The sequence below is a fragment of the Coenobita brevimanus genome, chromosome 29, assembly GCF_032717465.1.
Source record: "Coenobita brevimanus isolate Jiangsu-jjx chromosome 29, ASM3271746v2, whole genome shotgun sequence".
Classification (NCBI taxonomy): Eukaryota; Metazoa; Arthropoda; class Malacostraca; order Decapoda; family Coenobitidae; genus Coenobita; species Coenobita brevimanus.
Genome location: NC_136982.1, coordinates 25,448,215 through 25,461,295, shown reverse-complemented (window position 1 = coordinate 25,461,295; position 13,081 = coordinate 25,448,215). Strand labels below are relative to the sequence as shown.

General features: G+C 39.8%; 1 protein-coding gene across 1 annotated transcript; it reads left to right on the top strand.

The window, feature by feature from the left end:
• The first annotated feature begins 4,637 nt into the window (after positions 1–4,637).
• On the top strand, positions 4,638–9,465 carry LOC145394990 (uncharacterized). The gene is made up of 2 exons (XM_080268736.1): positions 4,638–7,508; positions 8,515–9,465. Exons 1-2 carry the CDS (start codon positions 4,638–4,640, stop codon positions 9,463–9,465), a joined length of 3,822 nt encoding a protein of 1,273 aa, XP_080124862.1.
• Positions 9,466–13,081: the final 3,616 nt, after the last annotated feature.

Sequence of the window (13,081 nt, the reverse complement as noted above, 5' to 3'; positions counted from 1 at the left end):
GGAAGAAAGTGGACCTGGAGAAGCCTAAATGGAGAAACAAAGGATGAAATCGACTTCATTATAGCAGATAAGAATAACACGATCACAAATGTCACAATTATCAACAAAATAAATATAGGTAGTGATCATAGAATGGTGGGTTGCACAGCCAGATTCAATTTCAGAAATGAAAGCAAGAAAATTAAAATTATTAAAGATAAAAAGATATGCCCAATAATTTATAGTAACCGAGAACAAAGCAGCCTTTCAGTTGGAAATAAGGAACAGATTTCAGGCTCTAAGTAATGCTGAATGTGACATTGATGAGCTGAATGACAGACTAACAAAAGTGCTAAGAGAATCAGCAGAGGTAGTAGGAAAACCTAATACAACCAAAGCCAAGAAGTATTCAGAAAAGAAACTCGAGCTTATGAAAGACGAAATAGAACGAGCAGAATTAAATGCGCTTATCAACAAAAGACAAAGAGAAGAAAAAAGAAAGAGAAACATGGATCAGATCAAAGAAACCATAAAAAATGGAAAAAGTCTGATACAGGTCCGATGTAAAATGACACTAGGAAAGCAACAAATGACATCACTGGAAAAAAAAAAAAAAAAAAAAACGGTGAAATCATTAAATGCAGAGATAAGATGGTGAAGAGAGTTGAAGAATTTTACAATGAACTATATGCATCAAAGACAGTAGTACCAATAGCTAACTTTTCAGTTGACACAAGTGAAATACCTGAGGTAACACCAGACGAAGTAAATACTTGTCTTTAAAATATGAAAAGAGGGAAGGCTCCGGGAGAAGATAGAATAGTAACAGATTTAAAGTTGGATGCCGGAGTAGAAGTACAAAATAGGCTTGCTCACTTATTTACCCACTGTATAAAACAGAAGAAAGTCCCCAAAACATGGTGTAATGCAATAGTTATTTTACTTTGCAGAAATGGTGACTCAAAAGATCTTAGTAGGCTAACTATCGACCCATTAGCTTATTATCAGTCATTTACAAACTCTTCACTATAGTCCTTACGAACAGAATAACAACAATTTTGGAGGAAAACGAACCTCGTGAACAGGCAGGATTCCGAAGATGGTATTCGACCAGTGATCATCTACATACAATGAACCAGCTAATTGAGAAAACTATTGAATATAATAAACCACTGTGCTTAGGTTTTGTTGATTACGAAAAGGCTTTCGACTCAGTGGAGCACAGAGCAATTATAAATTCATTGTGAGAACAAGGAGTGAATGAGAACATTGTAAACCTGCTCGAAAACATATATAAAGAGGGAACTGCTACAGTTAAATTACATAAGGACTCAGAAAAAAGTAAGATTGAGAAGGGCTTGCGTCAGGTAGATACAATTTCACCAAAAATATTTACAGCATGCTTAGAAAGTATTTTCAGAAAGCTAGACTGGGAAAACAAAGGAGTGAACATTGATGGAGAAAAGCTAAACCATTTAAGATTTGCAGATTACATTGTCCTAATCTCAGAAACAGCGGAAGCACTGCAAGAAATGTTAAATGACCTGAACAGAGAAAGTCTGAAAGTAGGACTGAAGATGAACCAAGGTAAACTAAAGTAATGTTTAATCCACAAACACCAAAAAGCGTCATCAGAATAGGCGATGAAATTCTTGAAGAAGTTGAGGAGTACAACTACTTGGGACAAATACTAAAATTAAAGAAAGATCATGATAGCGAAATAAAAAGACGCATTACAATTGGATGGAAAGCTTTCGGTAAACATAGAGATATTATGAAAAGTAGCTTGCCAGTTTGTATGAAACGAAAAGTATATAACGAATGTATAATTCCAGCTATGACGTATGGTTGTGAGACCTGGAAAGTGACAAAATCAATAGAAAATAAATTAATCCGTTCTCAGAGAGCAAAGGAAAGGTCAATGTTGGGAATATCTTTAAGAGACAGGAAAAGATCAACTTCGGTGAGAAAGCAGACTAAAGTCAAAGATATTATAGAAGTTATAAAAGAACAGAAATGGAGGTGGGCAGGCCATATAGCAAGAATAAGGGATAATCGATGGAGCAAGAGGCTGACTGTCTGGACACCAAGAGAATGTAAGCGTAGCAGAAAAAGGCCAGACAGGAGGTGGAGAGATGAGATAGAGAATTTTGCAGGGAAAACGTGGCAAAGATTGGCTGTCAAGGAATTCGTGGAAAAGGTTGGGGGAGGCCTTTGTTCTGCAGTGGACAAGTTATGACTGATGATGATGATGATGATATATATATATATATATATATATATATATATATATATATATATATATATATATATATATATATATATATATATATATATATATATACAGTATGTAGTGCTGCTCTCGGATATCTGCCCTTTCCTGTCCTCCACCCTTCTATCCTTCCATCCTCTTGTCTTTTTTTCCTTCATTCTTTCCTCTTCCTTCTGCCTGTGGGTGACTACAGTAAGTGACAAGCCAAATTGTTTCCTGTACACCAGGAAACCATTTACTAAGCTGGGTGGTAACCATACAACCAAATTTTAGCGCCTGGTGGTTTAGTGGGTAATTATGGCGCTCCAATCGGATCGAGCCGGTGAATGTTTATAGCCAAGGAATGGTTGGGGTTTACTGCTCACGTAATGCCACTCAGGGATGAGTGAGGCTGGACACTCATTTTAAATGTCTGGACCCTCTTGCCTAGCCCCGCGCTCCTACGCTCCTCATGGGACAACGTAGGATTGGATAATGAATGAATGAATGAATGAATATATATATATATATATATATATATATATATATATATATATATATATATATATATATATATATATATATATATATATATATATATAACTACAGAGAGAGAAAATATATATATATATATATATATATATATATATATATATATATTGTTACGGTCTGGCCTGGATGATTCGGGAATAGCTATTTCCTGAAACCCTGAGAACGACGCCGAAACTTTGAACCCCAGGAAGTGTATTTTCGTCCCTTTCTTCACCATCTGCTGCCTCGAAGCTTCATTAATTATCAGCGGACAGAATATTGGCTGAGGCCTCGACTCCATGGAGACTGAATTTGTATGAATCCCCAGTCAGAGTTTACCTAGGCTGGGAAAACCTTAGGCTTGGGAGTTGACTCAGATCTACTGCCGGGGTTAGGTCACTCCACCTGTGTAATCCATCTCCAGCCTGGTGTTTCGGAATCTTTTGTCTACCAATAGAGGTTTGATAGATAAAGGAGAAGTGTGTTGCTGTGGATAACTTGTACTGGTAATGTATAACGGTTGGAGATAATTATTGTAATTTTATTTGTTAAGCATTTGTCTCCTTTTGGTCGGCTGTGGGTGGTAATTTTATTTTATACTGTATTTCATAAGCACGGAATTATAGTGAACCAGAATTCATACTGCAGTTCCAATTTCTTTATCTTTATTTTATTTTTTTTTCTCTTTAGCTTTAAGTGAAAGCCATGATTGTAATATTTTAGGTTAATATTTTAATGGCTTTTGTATATTAAGTGGGTTTTGGGTTTTCATAATTCTCATCTTTAAGTATCGTAGATGGCGTAAATTTCTTTTTGTTATTAAAGAAAGTTAAATATTTATATTCTTTCCCCTGAACCTCTTTAAAATTACCTGTTCTAGTGAACGCCAAAATTGAGGTGGTTCATTCTTTTGCTTATGACTCTGGGCCAACGCGGTCAGATGGTTATAAGGATGGAAAGTAAAGCTTAGAGTCGTAGCAAATGGCGACCTTTGCCTGGATTGTTTACGAACCTGTATTAATTCATTTACCACTTTACTTTGTATACTGAGGTTTTTCTGGTACTCTAATTATGACTGTTCTCTTTTTAGGGAGTGTCTTACTGCTCACTATACGGTAGAATGACCTAAGATTGTATTCTATATTTAATTGCTTTTAATGTGATGAGTGTTTGCTTTGGTTATCTTCTTTCTTTGGCAAACTGGCTTAAAATGGCATTCCTGATCTTACTGGTTTGTGCTGGTTTTGCTACAGATAGTTGGTAATAGCTGTAGTAAACTGTGAATAGTATAGGAACACCAGGTTTAAAGAGTGCACAGGTGATCAGAATTCAAACTTCCCTCCTCCATTTGACTTATCCCATTTCTGTCGTGGCAAGACTTCATCTGTTTGGATTCTACTTGTGTAGGGGATTCATCCGGACCCAAATTATCCCGTACCCCTATACACTTATGAGACGAGGTGCAACACCTTGCTCTACTGTCTTCGTCTTAACTGTATTTCCGGCATCCTTTGGCAGTTAAAGGATTGAAGACCTCTATTTTACTGTCTACCTTTGCTATAAAACTCATTCTAGGAGACCAACAATCACCTAATTGAGGGATTGTTCTAGTGGTTGAATAGTGTTCAGAATTGGTAAAACAAAAGATTGGGGACTTTTGTTTTGCCCCCTCTGCCGTTAGTCTAAATTAATCTCACACTTTTGGATTCACCGACTGGATGTTTCCCTAGTGTCCCTCTCTGAACAAGATTTAATCACTGTTACCCATTCGGATTGCCATTTTATCTGGTCACTGCTTAGAGAGTTAGTGGGTGTAGTTTCTTGAGCAGCAGAATGGTAATCTCCTTTTAATATACACTACCCGTATGGTATAATCATGTCGGGACAATTTGATGTAAAAGACTTTTGTCAAGTGCCTTCACTTAATAAATTAAAAGATGCCACAATCCGAAAGGATGACTGGAGGTATATAGCGACACATTTTGATGTAGAAGTAGGTTCAAATGTTACTAAGGAAGTGCTGAAGAATATAGTTCTAGAACATCTAGTCACACATCAACTTATAGAATCGGAGACCATTGAGATTTTGACTCCTATGAGCTATGCTCCAGTAAGTAGAGAAGGGGACGATCCACCTCCTCCCTTGGAAAAGTGGTCACCCGAAAAGTTAGCCTGGGAGAAAGAGAAATATCAAGAGACACTTAAATTAGAACAAGAAAGGCTAAAGCAAGAAGGTGAAAAATTCAGATTAGAACAAGAAAGGCTAAAGCAAGAAGGTGAAAAATTCAGATTAGAACAAGAAAGGCTAAAACAAGAAGGGGAAATGAGGTTCAGATTAGAACAAGAAAAGATTTGCTTAGAAAAAGAAAGGCTAGAACTGGAAAAGTATAAACTAGAGGTAGGAAGTAATCAAGCAGCAAAAGAAACCACTTTCCAACCACATAAACACGTATCTCTCGTGCCTAACTTCAAAGAAGATAGTCCAGATGACTTTTTCCGGGAGTTTGAACGTACTGCTAAACACATGAAGTGGCCTGAAGGAGAATGGACTTGGCTTATAGGACCAAAGTTGACGGGTAAAGCGGGGACAGTTTATGCTTCCTTGGAAGATGTGGAGGACTATGAATCTGTTAAGCAAACTATACTTGATGCTTATTCCATTACCGCAGAGAGCCATCGCAGGAATTTCAGGAATTACTTAAAAACTGTGCATAGTACCTATGTGGAATTTGCTGATGAGAAGAGTAGACTTTTTGATAAATGGATAAATAGCTCAAATGTCTCAACATTTGAGCAACTTCGTAATTTAATGATAATGGAGGAATTTAAACGGAGATTGCCATTCACTGTTGTGGAATACTTGGATGATAAAGGTGAGGAAGATTTGAGTAAAGCAGCCCGGTTAGCCGACCGTTATGCAGTTATCCACAGATCACATGGGGCTGGAGTTGGAAAGCGGAGTAGTCCTGCCCATGTTAAATCCTCCTCTAGGGTTAGTTTTGGGACCTTGGATGGTACGGCTAGTGATAAGCTCTTCTGTAGATACTGTAAACAAACTGATCACACCATAGAAAGATGCCCACATCCCAACTGTAGAGCATCCTCTCCTCCTCAGAATCGGCGGAATCCTCCTCACAAAAAGTCCCAACTCACGACACAAAGCTTAACTCAACAAACATCTCAAAATAGATCTCGAGTAACTTCTAACACGGTTCAAAATCCTAGACCTTTGACAAACCTTGCCACATCTTGTGACAAGGTCGACCCCTTTAAAGGCTTCATATCTAAAGGGATGATTGCCCTACAGTCAGACTGCGAATCTCATCCAATAACCATCCTTAGAGACACAGGAGCTGCTCAGACTATCCTGTGCTCTCGGAGTCTCCCTGGTGTAGAGAAAAATTTCACAGGGGAGAAGGTGCTTTTGCAAGATTTCTCTGGTAGGCCTTCTGTGATATTGGCTGAGGTTTTCCTGGACTGTGATTTGGTAAAGGGAAATGTCAAGGTAGGACTTGCTCATAATGACTTACCAGTTGCTGGGGTGGATTTAATTCTGGGTAATGACTTGGCAGGTACGTTAGTGGTCCCTAACTTAACTGTAGTGGATAAGCCGATGGAAGAGAGTCCTACAGCTGACTTAGACATCTCTCGGCCACATTTATTTCCAGCTTGTGTGGTCACTAGAGCCCAGAAACTTGTTACCTCCCAACCTAAGTCTCCTATACCTAGTACAGAGCAACTACATGCTAAACTCATTTCCAGGGAAAACCTGGTCACAGCCCAGGAAAATGACTTCTCTTTGGCCTCTTGCAGACATTTGGCTTCAGATAACAGAGAGGCTTGTAAAATACCTGGTTTTTATTATAAAGATGGGGTATTGATGAGACTGTATCGTCCTCCTGAATTGAAACTTCTAGATACATGGTCTGAAATTCATCAGGTTGTTGTACCAACCTCTATTAGGAAATCTCTGATGGAGTTGGCCCATAATGGGTTGTCAGGCCACCTGGGAATCCTGAAAACTTACAAGAAACTCTTACAACACTACTACTGGCCGGGTATAAAACCAGATGTTAGGCAGTTTGTAAAATCATGCCATACATGTCAGATGGTAGGAAAACCTAACCAGGACATACCTCCTGCACCCTTGAAACCAATACCAGTAGTGTCGGAACCTTTTGAAAAAATCATTATAGACTGTGTAGGTCCTTTGCCAAAAACAAAGAAAGGAAATGTGTATCTTCTGACAATAATGTGTGCAGCTACTCGTTATCCTGAGGCCTACCCACTCAAAAACATTAATGCCAAAAACATAGTGAAGTGTTTGTTGCATCTGTTTACCTCTGTAGGGATTCCCAGGGAAATACAATGTGATCGTGGGACAAACTTCACTAGTGACTTATTCAGACAGGTCCTTAAAGAACTAGATACAGATCAACAGTTGTCCTCGCCTTACCACCCAATGTCTCAGGGTTGCCTGGAACGCTTTCATCAAACATTCAAATCCATGTTGAAGAAATATTGTTTTGAGACCCAGACAGATTGGGATGAGAACATAGATATGCTGCTCTTTGCCATCCGGGAATCCCCTCAGGAATCTTTGGGTTACTCTCCTTTCGAGTTACTCTATGGTAGAGAAATCAGGGGCCCCTTGAAAGTTTTGAAAGATGAATGGTTTAAAGATAATCCACAAACCAAACTATCTGTTTCTCAGTACATAACCAATCTTAAAACCAAACTAGCTCAAGTTAGAAAGATAGCTAAACAAAACCTTCAAAAGGCTCAGTGTAAAATGAAAGCTAGATATGATAAGAAATCAAAGTATCGAACTTTTTCCCCGGGAGACAAAGTTCTTCTGTTTCTTCCAGTACCAGGTAACCCATTGAAAAGCAAATATTCTGGGCCTTACCTGATTTCTGAAAAACTGTCAGATCACAATTATGTGGTGTGTACCCCAGATCGACGTAAAGACACTAAATTAGTTCACATAAACTTGCTTAAACCCTATGTTGAAAGGCCACTAGAGGAGGATGCGGCATGCTCTGTTTTAATTTGTAACAGGACTATGACAAAACCACTGGAACAGTCAGTTGTCACTTCAGACTCAACTACTCAAGAAAATCTATGTAATGTACCAGAGACTGAAGTCACTGATATTCCTTCTCCTAAGCTAAATCCTATAAACAGTCAAATATTAGGAGATATTGATAATAATCTTTCATACTTGCCTTCCCCTCAAAAGGATGATATAAAGTCTCTCTTGTTAGAATTTCCTGAAGTGACTTCCGATTTTCCAGGTTATTGTAACCTTCTACTTCATGACATAACTCTGATGCCTGAATGTGGTTACCCAATTAGACAACCGGCTTACAGGATTAACCCCATCAAGTGTAACTCTATGAGGAAAGAGGTAGACTTTTTATTGAAACATGACTTGGCGGAACCTAGTAATTCTCCTTGGGCTTCACCCTGTTTGTTAGTCCCTAAGCCTGATGGTAGTAATAGATTTTGTACAGACTACCGGAAAGTTAACAAGGTGACTGTCCCAGATTCATACCCTCTCCCTTTAATTGATGATCTGATAGACGCAGTAGGTCAGTCTGAATATATCACTACCATTGATCTACAGAAGGGATACTATCAGATTGGATTAACTGAGAGCCAAATCTATTTCTGCATTCATCACTCCTTTTGGTCTGTTTCAATATAAAGTTATGCCATTTGGTATGATTAATGCCCCTGCCACCTTCCAGAGAGCCATTAATTATACCATACAAGATCTTGATGGTACTGCTTCCTACTTAGACGATCTTGTTGTAATTTCAAACAGTTGGGAGGACCATATATCCAGACTTCGTGCCCTTCTGATGCGTTTGAGGGAGGCGGGCTTCACCATCAACCTGGCAAAGTCTACTTTTGGAAAAGCAACGGTCATCTACCTGGGCCATGTGGTGGGACGAGGACAAGCTAAACCAAAGGATGCAAATGTAGAAGCCATTCTCTCCTTCCCTACGCCTACCAATAGGAAAGCACTCATGCGGTTTTTGGGCATGGCAGGGTTTTATAGAAGATTCTGCAGTAACTTTTCTCTCGTTGCAGCACCTCTTACCGATCTAACTAGCCCCAAAGTTTCTTTTGTCTGGACCCCTGCCTGTGATACTGCTTTCAATAAACTTAAAATGCTCCTCTCATCCGACCCAGTCCTTAGAACCCCCGATCACACTAAACCATTCTATTTGCAAACTGATGCTAGTGATTTTGGAGTTGGAGCTGTTCTACTCCAAAAGAGTTCTGAAAATCTATTTCTTCCAGTGTCCTACTTCTCAGCAAAATTAAAGAAACACCAAAGAAAATATTCAGTCATAGAGAAGGAAGCCCTGGCTTTAGTAATGGCATTAAAAAAGTATGAGTGTTACCTATATCAACATCCTTTTAAGATAACTGTTTACACTGATCACAACCCCCTCGTCTTCCTCCAGCGTATGCGGAATAATAATCAACTCATCCTTAGGTGGGCCCTGCAAGTCCAGCAGTACAACCTGGAACTGTTGCACATCAGAGGAGTGGACAACACCATTGCAGATGCTCTCTCAAGAGATCCCTCATCATCCAGTCCTGTGTCATCCTTTGTAAGGGCTTCGGATGACTTGGATGGGGGGGTGTTACGGTCTGGCCTGGATGATTCGGGAATAGCTATTTCCTGAAACCCTGAGAACGACGCCGAAACTTTGAACCCCAGGAAGTGTATTTTCGTCCCTTTCTTCACCATCTGCTGCCTCGAAGCTTCATTAATTATCAGCGGACAGAATATTGGCTGAGGCCTCGACTCCATGGAGACTGAATTTGTATGAATCCCCAGTCAGAGTTTACCTAGGCTGGGAAAACCTTAGGCTTGGGAGTTGACTCAGATCTACTGCCGGGGTTAGGTCACTCCACCTGTGTAATCCATCTCCAGCCTGGTGTTTCGGAATCTTTTGTCTACCAATAGAGGTTTGATAGATAAAGGAGAAGTGTGTTGCTGTGGATAACTTGTACTGGTAATGTATAACGGTTGGAGATAATTATTGTAATTTTATTTGTTAAGCATTTGTCTCCTTTTGGTCGGCTGTGGGTGGTAATTTTATTTTATACTGTATTTCATAAGCACGGAATTATAGTGAACCAGAATTCATACTGCAGTTCCAATTTCTTTATCTTTATTTTATTTTTTTTTCTCTTTAGCTTTAAGTGAAAGCCATGATTGTAATATTTTAGGTTAATATTTTAATGGCTTTTGTATATTAAGTGGGTTTTGGGTTTTCATAATTCTCATCTTTAAGTATCGTAGATGGCGTAAATTTCTTTTTGTTATTAAAGAAAGTTAAATATTTATATTCTTTCCCCTGAACCTCTTTAAAATTACCTGTTCTAGTGAACGCCAAAATTGAGGTGGTTCATTCTTTTGCTTATGACTCTGGGCCAACGCGGTCAGATGGTTATAAGGATGGAAAGTAAAGCTTAGAGTCGTAGCAAAATATATATATATATATATATATATATATATTGTTACGGAACAGAGGAAGATAACGTACACTTTAAGTGAGAATACTAAGAGTCACTACTGTCCCGTAAAGTTCCAGGTTCAAAACAAAAGAGTTAGGTAAAATTACAAGTTAAAGTTTAATGCTCAAACTAACAACAAAACATTCAGGACTCATAAGGATAATGTAATGGCAAAAAACAGGTTAAATATATGGTTAACTGCAAGAGCCTCTTTTAACACGAAATTAGCAAGAGTAAATTTATCTAAGTCAGCCCTGATAAAATAAAAAATACACCGGGTAATGCTCAGTTAATGCAAGATAAATTATTACAGATACAAAATATTATTAATGATGCCTGACAAAAAGAACACTTACACAAATTACAAAAACCTCACTAGGCCTAAGAATCAATCTCATGCTACACAGTACAAGAAAAAATGCAACAACACTTATACTCAAATTACACAGCTGCTGGATGGTTGGAGACTTCCTGAGCACTCAATAATAACGGTACAGGGGAGGACAGAGATGTGAACAAAATGAGGAGCAGATCTAAGTGGCAATTAATGCAGAGACTGAGCTCATTATATAGGGGTCAGCAGAGCTTGTACAACTTGTAAGAAGGACGTGCAAATGAAGCCATGGGGACAAAGGGTTGACAATCCCGCTCTGAACAACAGAAAGGACGACTTTACTATAACGGTAGAAGGGGGGGACTGAGGCAGAACACGCTCGTGATCAAACATGCAGCATACTGTGCGTTAAAATTACACAAAGGATGATGAAATCATAGGCTATGTAACACCTCCCCACAAAGAAAAAAGAAATTTACAAAGGAAATTTCTTATTACTCTAAAACAATCTGTATATGGCATTACAGAACATGCAAAAGTCTTTCCTAATGTTACAAAACATGAAATCTCCCTAGCACGTTCAGTCATAGGTACTTGCCAGTATCCCTTTAACAAATCAAACTTACTTATGTACCTAGCCTTTCCGATCTTGTCTATGCAATCTTCCACGCGAGGGAGAGGGTAAGTATCTGTTTTGGTTATCTGATTAACACGTCTGTAGTCGATGCAAAGCCGCTGTGACCCACCTGGCTTAGGGACTAGAGTGACAGGAGAACTCCACTCGCTCTGACAGGGCTCAATCATCTTGTGGTCCAACAAGTAGCCAAGCTCCTTCTGGATGAGAGGAACTTTCACTGGGTTCACACGGTAAGGAGGCAATTTCATTGGCTTTGCGTCTCCAACATCGACATCATGCATCAACACAGTGGTTCTTCCTGGAGTGGCACGGAACACTTGCGGGTACTCCTGCAGTAATGCCGAAAACGCCTGCCTTTCCTCGGGAGCTAGATGAGAAAGCTTAGTCTGGAGATCATTCATGATATCAGGATTCTTCCCCAAACTATCACTCAGGCTCATACTGCATGGGAGAGCTTCACTTGCAGACTCTGGTGGAACAGCTACAGTGCAGACTGGATTATTTTCGTCCCGCCTGTGATATAACTTTAGCATGTTGATGTGACAAAGTTGCTTGTTCTTTCTACGATCTGGTGTGGCGATGACATAGTTGACATCACTGAGTTTCTTCTCCACGAAATAAGGACCACTAAACTTGGCTTGAAGAGGTTGCCCATGAACTGGTAGCAGAATCAAAACCTGATCTCCTGGCTGAAAGTGGCGTAACCTGGACTTCTTATCATACCAAGTCTTCATCTTCTCCTGAGCAGCTCCTAAATTCTCTCTCGCCAGCTGTAAAGCAGTGGACAGCCGTTCTTTGAACTTCATCACATACTCCAGCAGGTTGACGTCATCATCCTCCGACAGCCAGCATTCCTTGAGTAACTTAAGGGGTCCTCCTTCTTCATGGCCAAACAGTAGTTCAAAAGGTGAGAAGCCCAGTGATTCATTTGGAGATTCTCTTGCAGCAAACACAACGAATGGAAGACCTTTATCCCAGTCTTTCTGATGTTCCAAACACTATTTCTTGAGCATCGATTTGAGTGTTTGATGATATCTCTCCAACGCTCCTTGGGTCTGGGGATGGTAAGCTGAAGACGTGATCTGGGCGATGCCCAACTCTTTCAGAGACTGCTTGAAAACATTCGACATGAAATTACTTCCCCGGTCTGACTGTACCTCCTTGCGCAGACCAAACTTTGTGAAGAACCCTAGCATTTCCTTAACCACGTTCTTTGCTGAGATATTTCTAAGTGGAATGGCTTCAGGATAACGAGTAGCCATATCAATCAGGGTCAACACATAAGAAAATCCTGAAGAAGTCTTAGGAAGAGGGCCCACAATATCCACCAACACACGGGTGAAAGGCACCTCAAAAGGAGGAATGGGAACTAGAGGTGCAACCTTTTTGGTACGATTACACTTCCTCACAACTTGACAGGTGTGACAAGACTTACAATACCAGGAAACATCCCTGAAGATACCTGGCCAGTAGAAGTGTTTCAAAATGCGTGCCACAGTCTTCCTCACTCCAAGGTGTCCTGCCAAACTGGTATCATGAGCCACTCGAATGATATCCTGCCTACAAACACGAGGGATGACAACTTGATGTACAACCTCCCATTCACAGTCGGCTGATGCTGTTGGGGGTCTCCACTTCCTCATAAGTACTCCTGACTTTACATAATAACAAGTAGAAGCACCGGCTGACTCTTCTTCACTGTAAGCAGAGTTAGCTAGACCTTTCAACTCAGGGTCAGCAACCTGCAACTGAACCAACTCTTGACGAGACAAATTATCAACACTACGGGGTACTGCCTCATCTGGTG